The sequence below is a fragment of the Carcharhinus amblyrhynchos genome, chromosome 14, assembly GCF_965287045.1.
Source record: "Carcharhinus amblyrhynchos chromosome 14, sCarAmb.v2.hapA, whole genome shotgun sequence".
Classification (NCBI taxonomy): domain Eukaryota; kingdom Metazoa; phylum Chordata; class Chondrichthyes; order Carcharhiniformes; family Carcharhinidae; genus Carcharhinus; species Carcharhinus amblyrhynchos.
Window position 1 is genome coordinate 29,198,604 of NC_137337.1, and position 17,484 is coordinate 29,216,087.

Genomic DNA, 17,484 nt, shown 5'->3' on the forward strand with positions numbered 1-17,484 from the left:
AAAACAAAAGGTTTGGAAGATGAAATGGTTTAATGCTCAAAACCATCTTTTGCTGCATCATTAAAGTTCTTCTCCCCATCACGAAGTCAGAAATTAGGCCGCTCATTGATCACTACAGTGTTCAGCAACATTTGCAAGTCTGTAAATAATGAAGCAGTCCTTGCTTGCAGGCAACAAACAGGAGACAGCATCTCTCAGCTTCTGCTGATAAGCACTTACATCACAGATCAATTCCAAAAAGAGAGAACAGCAACTTGCATTTATGTAGCAGCTTTATCATAGAATCCCTACTGTGCAGGAGGCCGCCATTTGGCCCATCTGCACCAACAACAATCCCACCCAGACCCTATCCCACATATTTATCCCACTAATCCCTCTAACCTATGCATCCTGGGTCACTAAAGGGCGACTTATCATGGCCAATCAACCTAACCTGCACATCTTCGGACTCCGGGAGTAAACCGGAGCACCCAGAGGAAACCCACGCAAACACGGGGAGAATGTGCAAATTCCACACTGACAGTGACCCAAGCCAGGAATCAAATCCAGGTCCCTGGAGCTGTGAGGCAGTAGTGCTAACCACTGTGCCACTCTGCATTATTAAAGTAATAAAATGTCCCAAGGGGTTACTAGGAGTAATTGTCAAATACATAGACTGTTCCCATTATAAATGTGTTTGCACAAATTTTCATAGAAGTACTGACATGCAGCGTGCACATATAGATAGGCAGAGTTCGAAAAGTGCAGGAGCAAGAATGAGAGAAGGCGGAAAAAACAAACATTCTCAAAGAGAAAATTTGACAGAAACTGCAGCAAGGCCCTGGACCAAGTGCTGCAAAAATGGGATTAGAATAGTTGGGTGGTTTGTCTTTGGTCAGCGCAGACATGATGGACCGAAGGGTCTCTTCTGTGCTGTAGACCTCTATGACTCTACGAAGTGAGGGAAAGAAAGGGAAACAGTGGGGAAATTAGAATGTGAGTAAGTCAAAAAGAGAAAGGAAAAAAATCAAAAAAAACTGTACCACAAAAATAATGTGGCTACTAAAGATAAAATATTACAACAACTAGAAAAGGACAGGAAGGATGGATTCTGCTGAAGCTCTGTGGGTCCAGATACTAATACATTTCTATAATTACTTCTTTACACTATCTAACTTTAATTTTTAAACTTCTCTACAGCCCCACTATTTGAGTTGAGAGTAGCATCTTTGACATTTGATAATTAACTGGCTGTAAAACAACTCCTGAAGCCAACTTTCAGCCAAGTAGAGTGCAAATTTTGAATAAATTGATTTTCCAAGCACACAATTCAAATGAATACTAATTAAGTAAACTGATATGGGACACTTAAAAACTCAATAACCATTTTTCCCAATAGTCTAGAAATTCTGGCTTCATTTACTTGAAATACCTGACCAAATGATCCAAGGTAGGTCTAATTACTCTCAGCAAAAATATCACAGAGATGCTATAGTGCAGGAGGAGGCAATTCAGCTCATTGTGTCTGCACTTGCTCGTCAAATGAGCATTATGACTCAGTGCCACTCTCCTAAGTTTTCCCTGTACCCTTACACGTTGCTTAAATAGAAATAACCGTCAAATGCCCTTTTGAATACTGCGCTTGAGTCTTCTTAACCACTCTTTAAGGCAGTACATTCCAGGCCCAAACTTGAGTAGAAATGTTTTTCCTTGCATTGCTTTTGCTAATTTTGCAAATCACTTTAAATCTGCGCCTTCTTATTCTTGATCCTTTTACAAGCAGGAACAATTTCTCCCTATCTACTCCGTCCATCCCCCTCATGCTTTTGGACACCTCTATCAAACGTCCCCTTGGCCGCCTTCTCTGCAATCTATCCTCAAGGCTGAATAGACCATCAGTGTCATGGACCCTGAATCTATTATGCAACACAAGCAGTGGAATATAGGTGTACTAACTAACTAACTAACTATCTCCCAGAATAATTTTGTCTCAAGCATATCACTGGAGGGACACCTGGGTGTCATAGCAGGATTTTTTTAAAAAATAGAATGGTGTTTGGATAGGAAGAAAACTACTTCAGGAAGGTTTATATTTCCATTAATGATTAAATAAAAGTACTGTTATTTCCTTTAGCCTAACAATTCAAGTGACAAACAAAAATTCTAAAGCACAAATTCTGTCACTAACTTCATTACTTTCCACTGCAACATTCCAACAAACAATAACTAATCTGATTTCATTGATAAAACTATGGAAAAGACTAGCTTTGGAAGAATAATTGGTGTCTTCTGTTTTCAATCAAATGATTCAAAATAAAGATCAATCCAATATAAAAGGTAGAAATTTCAGAAGATATTTGAACACCCTGTATGCTCCCTCACCTACTTCTCAGGTCACTGCTTTGTCAGAACAAAAAACAGAATACAGGAATTACGTTTAGCGAAATATTTCAAAGGTCTGATGATATAAATTTCACCAAAAGTCCGAATGTGAATATAGGAGAAAATGCCTAACTTTATCAAAATGGATAATACAATCTGAAGGAGGCTAAATTGTTACTTTCCAATAATTTAATTATATTACCCCAATCCCATGAGCCATAATACTGCTTAGTACACTCATGCAGCACCTGAATGATTACATTTTGATAAACTAAATGTGCTATATCCACTGGTTCCCCCTTATCTATCCTGCTTTCTCTATCTCAGATATATCTAACATGATTTCCCTTTCAGAAATCCATGTGCTGAAAATTATAATACGATTGGGCGAACAGGCAAGTTATCGGGCCCGATTTTACCAAAAATTCACGTCCGAAATTGTGGTAAATTTGGGCGTCGGGCCTGTAACACGAACTGCACCCGAAACCAAGCAGGTTACCAACACCCAATTTGGGTGCAGATGTGGTCTGTGCCCCAATCAGGCTTTCCAATGCATTTAAATCGACTTAACAAACTGCACGCCCAACTCTACCCCAAATCCCATTTTACTGTCTTCAGATCTGTTCCAGATCCACGTTGTTATCAACCTGCAGAATAAAAATCCAAAGCAGATTCCTATTCCGCAGGGGAACCTCCGAAGTCCATCCTCCTCGAACACCCTTTGCAGACCCCCCGCTAACCACGCCAGGACCCCCCCCGCCAACCCCCATGGGAGGCAGGCCCCCTCCTCAGCAGAACACACCCCCAACCTACCTCGATTGTTGCTGTCCCTCCACCATCCTTCCGACCTGCACTTGTTGATGTGGAGATGCCGGCGTTGGACTGAGGTGAACACAGCAAGAAGTCTCACAACACCAGGTTAAAGTCATATTGGACTTTAATGTGGTGTTGTGAGAATTCTCACTGCACCCATTGGACAGCCTGCAGCACCTTCCTGGCCGTCCGCTGGCATCTGCTGCCCGGGGGGGGGGGGGGGGGGGGGGAACCTACCTCCCAGGGGGTTACAATCGCGGCTCATCCTCCCCCCACCCATCCCTCACCCCCGCTCTCTCTGCTGGTTTTGTCTTTCGCGCCCGGGCGCTTTGTTCCAGATTTTATTTTTGAACTGCGCGTGAGCAGTTCAGAGCTCCGATCGTTCTGGCAGCACTAAGCCCCACCCACAGCACTGACCAGATCGCAGCAAAAACCATATGAGTGCGCTGGAACAGGGATTTCGGGCTTGGACGCGTTTTATGTCCAGATCCGGCTCCTTAGCCTCCAATTGATAAAATCTGACCCATCATATCCCTTTGCCTACTACTATTGGTGTCAGACTAATTGTTCTATAATTCCTTGTTCCTCTCACCCTCATTACATGCTGGGTTAACATTTACTATCTTCCAATCCATGGGAACAATTATAGAACCTAGGGAATTCTGGACAATCAAAGCCAATGCATCCACTATTTCTGTGGCCACCTCTTTTTAAACTTTTGGGTGTGGGCTATCTATCCAAGGTCCAATGATGTGCGGGTTAGGTTGATTGGCCAGGCTAAAATTGCCCCTTAGTGTCCGGAGATGCATAGATTTGAGGGATTAGTGGGTAAAATGTGTAGGGATACGGGGTTAGGGCCTGGGTGGGATTGTGGTCGGTGCAGACTCGATGGGTTGAATGGCCTCTTTCTGTACTGTAGGGTTTCTATCATTCTCTGATCTGTGAGCTTTACATCCCATTAATTTCTCTACTATTATAGCTTTCCTAGTAACTTTAAATTTCTAATTCTTATTACACTCTTGGTCTCCCAATATTTACAAGACTTTTTTTGTGCCTTCTACTGTGAAAACAGATGCAAAGTATTTAATGTTTACCTATTCCCTTAGAAATATTGGAAGATGTCAGGTGGAAAAGCTGTTTAATAAACAATTTTTATGCTTGTAGTTGGTAAATGACCCATTAAATCCTAGCTTGTCATCTCATCATAACTTATTGATGATGCTCTTATTGAATGGTTTGACAAATGAGAAGAGTCAGCATTTACTGAACAGATTTTTGTTTGGTGCTTTTTCCTCCAAAAGCAAAATAATCCATAAACAATACCTTATGTCCTTCATATCGTTTCCTTTTGTTCATCCTGTATGGTCGCTGTGTAGAAAATAGTACCATATAGTTGCCATTGGTTTGAGCAACAAAGACAGATTCTTTGGGATGAACAGCCAGACATGGGATAGTGTATCTTTCCTACAGGGGAAAAAAAGAGTTTAAAAAAAATCTATTGAATTCTGTGTGAATCCACTGCCTCGAACAATTTCCTCAATTAAATAGATAAAGGCTACAAAGCCCATTTCCTTCAGGGGCTTTGTAATTTAGTTTTTTTCAGAAAAGTAGGGCAGCAAAATTTATTCAGTACATACGAAATATCATTGTTAAAAATTCTCACTGCCCTCTTTCCATTCTGGCAAAGGAGCTTAGTATGGGTTGAAAAATTACAAAGAAAATGTATTTTGATTTCTAGACAATAGAATGCCATTTATCCTATCCACCGCAATTAACCATCCTGACTTCAAAAATGTACTTTTCAGTTTTTCAAATTTGCACTCGTTATGCTGTACTGATTATGGAAACATAATTTTATATCATTTTCTATAATTAACTACTGGTATAAAAGGTATAATTAACATTCCTAAATGTGTAAAGCCAGAACGAAAGAATTACTTTCAGCATTTATCACACTTTGGCAAAATCAATGCATGGTTAAATACTGGCCCAGATTTTGTTGGACCTGGACATCTCATAATATTGAAATATATGAGTTGGTATTGGCATAACCAGAGCCAGAAAACATCTGGGACCTTGATGAATTTTGATTTGGTTTGATTTATTATTGTCACATGTACTAATATACAGTGAAAAGTATTGTTTCTTGCATGCTGTACAGATAAAGCATGCCATTCATTGGGAAGGAAATGAGAGAGTGCAGAATGTTGTGTTATAGGATGTAGAGAAAGATCAATTTATTGCGAGGAAGATCCATTCAAACGTCTGATGGCAGCAAGAAAGAAGCTGTTCTTGAGTCGGATGGTATGTGACCTCAGACTTTTGAATCTTTTTCCTGACGGAAGAAAGCGGAAGAGAGAATGTACAGGGTGTGTGGGGTCATTAAACATTTTGGCTGTTTTGCCAAGGCAGTGGGAAGTATATACAGAGTCAATGAATTTGCGTGTTTGCATGATGGATTAGGCTACATTCACAACCTTTTATCATTTCTTGCAGTCTTGGGCAGAGCAGGAGCCATACCAAACTGTGATACAACCACTTTTCATTTGAATGCTTTCTATGGTGCATCTGTAAATGGATGAATGGCAGGACCAACAGTTTATTTCTTTAACCAGTAAGAGTTAAGGATTCTGAGAGATATAGGAGGACAACAAAGAAGGAAACGGCATGAATTAAAATCAAATCAGATACAAAAAGACGAATGGCGGAGCTTTCTGGTCCTGCGCAGCCAAAACTTAAATTTACTGCCTTTAGTCAATGGACCTTTCTTGGTGTCAAATTATCTGGCCAGTCTGCAACGGTTCCTGCAACAAGTGGGATTGGAAAACTTTCCCCAAATAGGGAGAAGAGAAACAGAACTTAGGGGAAAAATTTCAAGCTTTAAATTTTAGAAGTCTGGTGATAGTAATTTACAACCTTCATCGACGAGGTTCCACAGTTTAAATTATTCCTTGCCTGGACAGGAAAAGTTAAGTAGCACTGCAGAAACATAACCTCATTATTAAAAAGGTGGTTATAATCTAAGTACTAGCCTCAACTTGCTGTGATGGATATTTAATAGGCAATTATTGTGCAAGTGCACCAATTTCTTGACACTCAAGGGTGTTGAAAGCTAATGATGCAGTGACACAAAGCATCTTGTAGCTTGCCATGACTCACAATTCATGGGGTAGCGTTTCATTGTCACAAGTTGCTGGTTGGTTTGTACATTAATAACAACATGTGCATTAAACTGTCATTATTTTGGCATTAGATCTGGGCCATATCTTAGCTCGCACTTACGTAGAAATGAAAAATTTAAGGCACAGGAACAGGCCACTTGGCTCATCATGTCTACATCTTCTGGAAGAACTGTGCAGCTTAATCCCACTTTCCAACACTTGGTCCATAGCCTTGAGGCACTTCAAGTGCATATCAAACTGCTTTTTTAAATGCGATGAAGGTTTCTAACTTTACCACCTTTTCAGGCAGTGAGTTTCAGATGCCTACTCCACTTCGGGCGAAATAAATATTCCTGAACCTCCTCTAATCTTTTCAGAAATTACTTTAAATATTGGTTTCCCAGTTATTGACCTTTCAGCTGAGGTGTCTTGTGGTTTCCCACGCAGTACTGAAAAAGTTAAATGCATTAATATTTGAGATCATATTAAAACTACTGATTGTACAGCAGTAAAATGTTGCCATCTGACTTTTAGGAGGGAATTTTCCAGCCATGCTCACCCCAAAACCGGAAAATCCACCTGAGGTCAATGGACTTTTGCACTGTCCACCCCTTGCCTGCTACAATTCCCATGGCGAGCGGGACGGGAAAATCCCCCCTAAAAGTCAATTGGCAACATTTTACTGCTGTACAATCATTGGTTGCTACAATTCATAGATCACAGAAACCTTACAGTGCAGAACGTCATTCAGCTCATCCAGTCTGCATTGGTGACAATCTCATCCAAGCCCTATCCCCAAAGCCCCACATATTTATCCCGCTAACATACACTAAGGGGCAATTTAGCATGGCCAATCAACCTAATCTGCACATCTTTGGACTGTGGGAGGAAATCGGAGCACCCGGAGGAAACCCATGCAGACATGGGGAGAACGTGTAAACTCCACACAGACAGTGACACAAGCTGGGAATCAAACCCAAGTTCCTGGAGCTGTGAGGCAGCAGTGCTAACCACTGTGTCATCTGTAATTGATTAGACAACTATAGGGCAACAGTTCAGCTGGAGTTTTATACCCTTCTAGCACTTCACATCCCTCTGTAGTGCGACTTAACAGAAAATGCTTGATTCAACTGATCTCAATACATAAATTAAAACACACATCTGTTAGGCTTACATGGAATATTTGATTGGATATTTTTGCAGAAGTCTGGAAATCCCAGGCAATGATGGTACGGTCTGCTGAGTCTCTGCTTACAGCATCTGTGCTGGTAAGAAATTCTTTTCCACCCGGAAGAAAAAGAATGTCAAGCGTTTGCTGTATTCCAGCGCTGTATTCATTCACCACCTGGAATGAAATAGTAAATCCAAGTTATAGGGTTACATTGAAAATATCTATTTCCCTTCACCTCAGATACAAGAAACTTTAAGAAAAAATACTTTTCCTTTGCCATGAGCCGAGCTTTTGTAAAGCATGCCCTTCGTATTGGGCAAGTAGTTGACGGTGATGAAATTCCCACAGTGCTACAGGGGAGGGAATTCCAGGACTTTGACCCACAAACGATGACGGATGACAATATATTTCCAAGTCTGGGTGTTGTGCTACCTGATCATGAACTTAGTATTCACATGCAGATGTTGGTCTCTTCTTCTAAATATAATGTCAGGGATTTCAGATATGCTGTTGAAGGTGGTTTGCTGAGTCACTGTAGTGCATCTTACAGCCCCTATTCCTATTGACCTTGATTTTACTAATGCTCCTCGAAGTCACAAATGATCAAATGCTGCCTTGATGTCAAGGACTCTCTTAAGTCACCTCTGGAATTTAACTCCTTTGTCCAAGTTTGGACCAAGGCTGTGTAATGATCAGGTGAGGAAGAGTGCAAGGAACTGCAGAAAGACTGCAGTTTCTTCCCACAGTCCGAAGATGTGCAGGTTAGGTTGATTGGCCATGCTAAATTGCTCCTTGGTGTACCAGGATCTCTATGTTAAGTGGGATTAACTAAACTAAAGATGAATTAATCTTTATCAGTTTATTTAAATTTATAAAGATGAATGTGTCAATTCAATGTATGTACTTATTTCTGACTGCAACAAACTAAGTCAGGCAGGGTTCCTTCAGTTTAAAATTTTTAATTTGATCAGATTTATTATTGTCACATGTGGTGAAAAGTATTCTCTCTTGCGCACTATACAGACAAAGCATACCGTACGTAGAAAAGGAAAGGACAGAATGGAGAATGTGGTGTTATAGTCATAGCTAGGGCATAGAGAAAGATCAATTTAATGCAAGGTAAGTCCATTCAAAAGTCTGATGGCAGCAGGGAAGTAGCTGTTCTTGAGTTAGTTGGTACGTGATTTTAAACTTTTGTATCTTTCTCCCGATGGAAGAAGGCGGAAGAGAGAATGACCAGGGTGCGTGGGATCATTGATTATGCTGACTGCTTTTTCAAGGCAGCAGGGAGCGTAGACTGTGTCAATGGATGGGAGGTTGGTTTGAGTGATGGACTGAGCCCCATCCACAATCCCTCGTAGTTTCTTGCGGCCTTCGGCAGAGCAGGGGCCATACCAAGCTGTGATACATCTGGAAAGAATGCTTTCTATGGTGCATCTGTAAAAATTGGAGAGAGTCATAGTAGACAAGCCAAATTTCCTTAGTCTCCTGAGAAAGTAGAGGCGATGGTGGCTTTCTTAACTATAGTGTCCACATGGATACTATTAGAAAGAGGTTAGATTTTATTATGCTAAAACCCCACCAAGGTAAAAATATTAAAGAAGGTAAACACATGTATTGTCCTGACTGTTGCAACAAACACATCACATACACAACAGACACATACACTGGCATAAAGATACAAGTTGGAATTCCTACGTGTAATCATCTTTCAATTGTGTCATTGCCTATATATGCCATGTTTGTGAACCTACCTCTCCACTCACCTGATGAAGGAGCAGTGCTCCAAGAGCTTGAGATTCCAAATAAACCTGTTGGACTTTAATCTGGTGTTGTGAGACTTCTTAGTGAATCACAATGTTTTAGGTTCAAAGCCCACCCCAGGGATTGAGCACAGAAATCAAGGTTCATAAGTCCTTTCAACTACTGAGGGAGAACAATACTGTCGTAAGTGGCATCTTTCAGATAAAACATTAAACCAAGGCAAGATTCCAAAGCACTATTTCATAGACATGTAGGGAAGCAATCCCAATATCCTGGCCAATATTTATTTTGCAATTAACTTCACAGAAGAAAAACTGAGTATCTGGTCATTATCTTGTTGTTAACTGTGGGAGTTTTCTGAGTGCATGTTAGCTGTGATGTATTCTACATTAGAACAGTAACTATCCTCCTCCTTTATATATCATGCACTATGAGACCTTTGGCGACCACAGACTTCCATTAAACCGGTCCATGAATATGCTTGAAGGTAATTCAGTGATTTCTCATAGACCTCTGCATTTTGGCTGACCAGAAAACTCTCTCGGTCTTATCACCTGTCATCAGGTGTGTGGGGAGGATTTACAGGCTGATAATCACGCAGTCTGACCGTGTTACAAACACAGCTTCTGTGGCCATCGAGTCCTGAAGTGGGACTTGAACCTGGAGCTTCTGGTCCAGAGGTAGAGACACTACCCACTGTGCATCAAGGCCTACAACTGTGGCTACACTTCAAGAAGTACTTAATTGGCTGTAAAGCGACTTGAGACATTCAGTGGTTGCGAAAAATGCTATATAAGCCCAAGTTTTTTTATTCTCCCACTCTGAAAATGAAAGTGCCTTAAACATAGCTAAAATAACATTTTATAATAAATATTTAAGTGAATCATTCACCTCCTACCCTGAAGTACCTAAAATTCAAAACACATGGCTTTTAGCGTTTAAAGAACAGCATTTTCTTTTAGCATGGGATATAAACTTGCTGGCAATCCCTAACTGCCATTGAGAAGATAATGGTGAGCTGCCTTCTTGAATCGCTGTCATTGCGGTGCTAGTCCACAGGGCTGTTAGGTTCAGAAATTAATATAAATGTGTTTACCTGAATTCAATTCTGTTCTCAAAAAAGATTGAAAATGTGGTTGTAAAATAACCCTGCAGCAGGTTTAAAAATAAAAATCTCAGAATAAAATGTCTTTTGTCTTTTAAAAAGCATTTAGACAGTCACATGGGTAAGATGGGTATAGAGGGGTATGGGCCAAACACAAGCAATTAGGACTAGCTTAGTGATCCAAAAAAAAGGGCACCATGGACAAGTTGGGTTGAAGGGCCTGTTTCCATGCTGTAAACCTCTATGACTATATGAACATAACTTTGTTTCCTGCCATCCATTTTCATGTTAGGGGCACAGAATATGAATAAATAGTGCTGAAAGCATAATGCTGGTCACAGTTAATTCTGCATCATAGAGAGGCAAACTTCAGGTCAATTAGAAGCCAATTGTTGTTGCTCAGGGAAGTTGGTCATTAAATTGTTAATTTCTTGTCTTTATTGGATAGGCCTGGGTATACCAAAAACAACCAAACCAAAAGTATTTCAGTGGTGGATTGTTATTGTTTTAGGAGTATGGTATTTGAGTCAATCATAAAACACTAAACTCTGAACTATGATGCACGCACTAGATGTAAGACTTCTAATATGCGTACACATGTGCTGTTGAAGTATAAAAAGATCATTGCGTTAAATTAATGATTTATCATTTAGATACAAAAGATAACACAGGGGTTGCTTAGATGGCTTTTTGTGCTCTTCGAAGTACAAGACATCCCTGTACAAAATCCTCTTCAGTTAGATGCACAAAAGCAAATAATCTCAAACACAGTATATGAATTGAAGTAACTTTTGAACTAGCAATTGGCCTTAAGGTTCATAAGAGGTTAATTCCTTCAACCCAGCCTCCAATAACCATTCCCAAACTAAATATCCTCATGGCCTGAGTGAATCTGCCAATTCAGTGCTGGATTAACAGCATTTATGTACAGTGGTTCTGTGTCCAACATAAATATTCAAAGCCAGAAGTTGTTCAACACATCAGTGTTAAATCTGAAGTCAGCTTCCAAAGTGCCAAGGGCATTGTGTTGAACCACTACATCAATCAATATTTGAAACTGAATTATGTGTATAATAGGAAAAAGGGAGAAAAGGTTAGCTTTTTAAATTTTATTTTGGTGCTTCCATCAGGGCCTCAATGCCTCCATAAAGTTTATATTTCTATGCTGATGGAGGATTAAATCTCACTCCATCTTAGCTGCTTCAAATTATTTCAGATCAAAAAGTGTATGTAAGTGGTAAAGCTTGATTGTACCTGACCATTTCTTGTATCCCATGCTTTCACTGTTGAGCTGAATCCTCCACTCAAGAAGACACTTTGGTTCTCAGGATTGAAAGCCAAGCAAGTGATTTGACATCCATTGTGAACACTGATGATTTGTTTAGCTGCAGTAACAAAAATTAGACCTTATTAATTTTTAAAAATCTATTTACAGGATGATGTGGGCGTTGCTAACGAGGCCAGCATTTATTGCCCAACCCTAATTGCTCTCGAGTAGGTAGTGGTGAGCTGCCACTGCAGTTAACTGCAAATTAAGAACTTTAAAAACTCCTCTTGTGGTTTAATAGTCACATTTACTCTGATGGTTTATAAGGCCTGTTTTCTCAGCACTTTGCTGTAAGATTATGAAACATGGGTGACTTATGGCTATCAGGAAAAGAAACTCAAGAATTTGCAACTTTACTCTATATGGTGCATTATGTATATATCCTGGCAGGACAAAATCACAAGTGCAGCAGTCCTCTCAAAAGCAGAGCTCCCAAGTGTGCTGGCATTTAACAAAACATATGGCTTTTAACGTTTAAAGAACAGCATTTTCTTTTAGCATGGGATATGAAATTGCTAACTGCCATTGAGAAGATAATGGTGAACTGCCTTCTTGAATCGCTGTCATTGCGGTGCTAGTCCACAGGGCTGTTAGGTTCAGAAATTAATATAAATGTGTTTACCTGAATTCAATTCTGTTCTCAAAAAAGATTGAAAGTGTGGTTGTAAAATGACCCTGCAGCAGGTTTAAAAATAAAAAATCTCAGAATAAAATGTCTTTTAAAAAATATTTAGAGAGTCATATAGGTAAGATGGGTATAGAATGATATGGGCCAAACACGAGCAATTGGGACTAGTTTAGTGGTCCAAAAAAGGGGACTATGGACACGTTAGGCCAAAGGGCTGTTTCCATGCTGTAAACCTCTATGATTATATGAACATAACTCTGTTTCCTCCTATCCATTTTCATGTTAGGAGCACCGAGTATGAATAAACAGCGCTTAGAGCATAATGCTGGTCACAGTTAATTCTGCATCATATAGTGGCAAACTTAAGGTCAATTAGAAGCCAATTGGTGTTGCTCAGGGAAGTTGGTCATTAAATTGTTAATTTCTTGTCTTTATTGGATAGGCCTGGGTATACCAAAAACAACCAAACCAAAAGTATTTCAGTGGTGGATTGTTATTGTTTTAGGAGTATGATATTTGAGCCAATCATAAAACATTAAACTCTGAACTATGATGCACGCACTAGATGTAAGACTTCTAATATATGTGCACGTGTTGCTGAAGTATAAAAAGATCAATGCGTTAAATTAATGACTTAACACTTAGATACAAAAGATAACACGGGTTGTTTCGATGGCTTTTTGTGCTCTTCAAAGTACAAGACATCCCTGTACAAAATCCTCTTCAGTTGGATGCACAAAAGCAAATAATCTCAAACACAGTATATGAATTGAAGTAACTTTTGAACTAGCAATCGGCCTTAAAGTTCATAAGAGGTTAATTCCTTCACCCCAGCCTCCAATAACCATTCCCAAACTAAATATCCTCATGGCCTGAGTGAATCTGCCAATTCAGTGCTGGATTAACAGCATTTATGTACAGTGGTTCTGTGTCCAACATAAATATTCAAAGCCAGAAGTTGTTCAACACATCAGTGTTAAATCTGAAGTCAGCTTCCAAAGTGCCAAGGGCATTGTGCTGAACCACTACATCAATCAATATTTGAAACTGAATTATGTGTATAATAGGAGAAAGGAAGAAAAGGTTAGCTTTTTAAATTTTATTTTGGTGCTTCCATCAGGGCCTCAATGCCTCCATAAAGTTTATATTTCTATGCTGTTGGAGTATTAAATCTCACTCCATCTTAGCTGTTTCAAATTATTTCAGATCAAAAGTGTATGTAAGTGGTAAAGCTTGATTGTACCTGACCATTTCTTGTATCCCATGCTTTCACTGTTGAGCTGAATCCTCCATTCAAGAAGACACTTTGGTTCTCAGGATTGAAAGCCAAGCAAGTGATTTGACATCCATTGTGAACACTGATGATTTGTTTAGCTGCAGTAACGTTGTGATTGTGTGTACCAGCCCACAGGAGGTGTTGCCATTTCCCTCTTTCACCAGCTAGTGACTCTCAGACACAGTAGACGATTTTTAGGACCTCCATGTCCCTCTCACAAGAGTCCTTACAGCAGAGTCTTGGGCATTCCGCTGGGCTCCAGTTCCCTCATCATATAGAATAGGGGGCATGGGATGCAAGGGGACATTGCTTTGTGGATCCAGAACTGCTTGCCCACAGAAGGCAAAGAGTGGTTATAGATGGGTCATATTCTGCATGGAGGTCGGTCAACAGTGGATCAAGGTATGTGCGCAGAGTGGAAGATGGTCGCATACCCAAGGATAGAAACATAGAAAAACTACAGCACAATACAGGTCCTTCGGCCATCCTACCATTAATATTATATTCTGCCATCCTATTTGACCTGCCAAAATGAACCACTTCACATTATCTGGGTTGAACTCCATCTGCCACTTCTCTGCCCAGTCTTGCACCCTATCAATGTCTCGCTGCAACTTCTGACATCCCTCCACACTATCCACAACACCTCCAACCTTTGTGTCATCAGCAAACTTACCAACCCATCCCTTCACTTCATCCAGGTCATTTATAAAAATCACAAAGAGGAAGGGTCCTAGAACAGATCCCTGTGGCACTCCACTGGTGACCGACCTCCATGAAGAATATGACCCATCTATAACCATTCTTTGCCTTCTGTGGGCAAGCCAGTTCTGGATCCACAAAGCAATGTCCCCTTGGATCCTATGCCCCCTATTCTATATGGTGAGGGAACTGGAGCCCAGTGGAATGCCCAAGACTCTGCTGTAAGGAATCTTGTGAGACATGGACATGGAGGCCCTAAAAATCGACTACTGTGTCTGGGAGTCACTAGCTGGTGAAAGAGGGAAATGGCAACACCTCCTATGGGCTGGCACACACCATCACAATGACCAAAAGCTGGCTATAGCCGCTTGGCAAAAATGCCAAAGCCAGAGACAGCAACCAGAATCAGTTTATGGCTTCAGGTGTGTCACTTGTGGCAGAGCCCGCCTCTCAAAGATTGGTCTTCACAGCTATCAGCAAAGGTGCACCAAATGAATGCACCCCATATAAATGGATTGTTCACTGTGTGTCCATCATCTCTTGTAGATGGAAGGAGGCCACTGCACACATCATGAAATACCAGGTGGCACTGAAGACTGTGAATTCAACAACCTCTAAGGCTAGTTATGTAAAAGGGAGTACAGGTAATTAAAAAAACCTGCAAAATGGTTGAAAATTCCAGAACTGCAAGGCAACTGGTCATACATTATGCACACATGTTCTTCAATATTCTATTTATTAAGTTTATGAAAGCGTATTGATTTGTTATTCTGTGACACCATTTACAATATGCATCCTGCTGGAGAGTCAGCCATTTACTACAGGAGTATTATTCCTCATCAGTTGTCACTGGTGTAAACAGTACTGATATGGCCTATTATAATTTTTTTCTGTAATGTTAACCAAATTTTAAAGCGACACTCTCAAGTTTTTTTTGTGTACAAGCCTGTGGAGGAAACATCGACTGCAGTGGGTTATTTAATCACGGAGATAACACAGCTGTTCTGATCTTGTCCCCAACATCCACAAAAGCACACTTTTCAGCAGGCAGGGACTGATGTATAGTGGTCAGGAGTGGCTTCTTCTTATTCTGGTTAGGTACATTGACCTGAACAGGGTCTGGAGCGTAGTGACCAGGGGAATTTCACAGTAATTTCACTGAGTGTTAATGTAAACTTTACTTGTGACTAATAAATAAACTTCAATTTTATTCTTCCCTTCCCCACCACCACCCTCCATATCTCCTTGCTTAGAAAAGGAGGGCTGAAAAATTTTCTTCTCAAATTAAAAGAGAACCAAACCATTTTTGTAAATATGAAAAATAAACGTGACATTAAAGCTGAAAGAATGTTTTGCTAAATTGGAAGATTTTAGAGGTCTCATCTTGAACTCAGTGAAGCTATAGCACAAAGACCCTGAGTTTACTGTAAGATAAGCAATTTATCTTCTAGTCAGCAATCTAATTGGATTGTGTACATCAGTACACACCAGTTTAATTCTACCCTCCTCAGAAAAATCTGAACTGCTGTGATATAAATTAGTTGAGTATAATGAGAAACATAACGTTATTTTAGTGGCCTTCTAGCTTTTGGTTTCAATTTACTATAAACAGTAAAATAAATTTCTATTCAAGTGACTTTTACTTCCACGCAATAGCTTGGTAACAATCACTGCATCCTAATTAGATCATACAAGGTACTGAATCAAGTCTCTTCTACAATTAGCCGCTTCTTGTAAATTCCTTTTCCAGTCTTATTCTCACGAGCATAAGCTGACTGCCAGTAGTTGTTCTTACCCTGAAACTAGTCATTTCCTCTAGAGAAATAACCTTTCAAATAACCCCACTGTGACGAGAATGAGTTTAACTACTGATCTCAAGCTGGCTATGCTGAGATGGATGAGTATCACCAGAGGTTATGAAAAAGGATTTGTACAAATCAGCTGTGCGACATATCCATGCCCTCAAACTGCAATGTACTTTCTTATTAACAAAAATGTCATGAACTTAATGGAGAGCGAGCTAACAAGATGATGCGGTGTGCAGTTGCACACACTAAACGTATAAATCATACAGATTAAATCAAAACATGTATCATGTATAATCATGAATTTCAGTTTCACAAGTAGGAAAATAATCAAATAAGGCATAGGAAACAAGAATACAAATTAGAATGGTCTATTTTCATGATTGGAAGTGTCCCAACAAGAGGGATAAAGTTGTCCATGATGAAAAGACACGACAAGAAAGGAGACACTTGAACTGATATTGAACCTTTAAACTTTGCTTCTTCAGGTCGATGAAGGTTAAGACTGTTCTTAAATTCAGGCAATAAAAAGGTAAAATCTGTTGGATTAAATTGCACTCGTTTCAATGCAAGAGGGCTAACAGGTAAGGCTGATGAACTCAGGGCATGGATAGGTATGTGGGACTGGGATATTAAAGCCATAACTGAAACATCGCTAAGGGACGAACAGGACTGGCAGCTTAATGTTGCAAGGTACAGGTGTTTTAGATAGGACAGAGGTGAAGGTAAGAGAGGAGGGGAGTTGCATTTTTGATTAAGGGAAGCATCATGGCAGTAGTCAGAGATGAAATAACTGAGGGATCATCCAGTGAGGCTTTGTGGGGGTGGCGACCTTATTGGGGTTGTACTATAGGCCCCCAAATAGTCAACAGGAATTAGGAGAACAAATATGCAGGGAGAGAGGGGAGATCTGCAGGAGTAATAGGGTTGTCATCGAAGGGGATTTTAGTTTTCCTAACATAGACTGGGACTGCTGTAGTGTTAAGAGCTTAGATGGGGTGGAATTTGTTAAATGTGTTCAGGAAAATTTCCTCAGGCAGCATGTAGAGAATCCTACTTGGGAAAACTTGACCTGTTCTTGGGAAATAGGGTAGGGCAAGTGATTGAGGCGACAGTAGGGGATTACTTTAGGACCAGTGACCAAAGTTCTATTAATTTTAAAATAGTTATGGAAAGGGACAAAACTGGTCCACAGGTGCAAGTTCTAAATTAGGTAAGGTGAATTTTGGTGGAATTAGACAGGACCATGTAAGAATTGACTGGAGTAGCTTGTTTGAGGGCAGAATCCTCCGGCAAGTGGGAGTCCTTTAAAAGTGCAATAGCTGGAGTTCAGGATCTACATTTTCCTGTTAGTGTTAAGGAAAAGGCTGG

At 40.2% G+C, this 17,484-nt stretch overlaps 1 protein-coding gene across 1 annotated transcript in view; it reads right to left on the reverse strand.

The window, feature by feature from the left end:
- The window catches only part of wdr25 (WD repeat domain 25), a 68,090-nt gene that overhangs the window by 1,354 nt on the left and 49,252 nt on the right, over positions 1–17,484 (reverse strand). The window contains exons 4-6 of the mRNA XM_080202506.1: positions 11,630–11,760; positions 7,510–7,680; positions 4,498–4,638 (exon numbers count right to left, since the gene is read on the reverse strand). Of these exons, the coding sequence (XP_080058632.1) occupies positions 4,498–4,638; positions 7,510–7,680; positions 11,630–11,760 (443 nt within the window). The remainder of the gene's footprint in view (positions 1–4,497; positions 4,639–7,509; positions 7,681–11,629; positions 11,761–17,484) is intronic.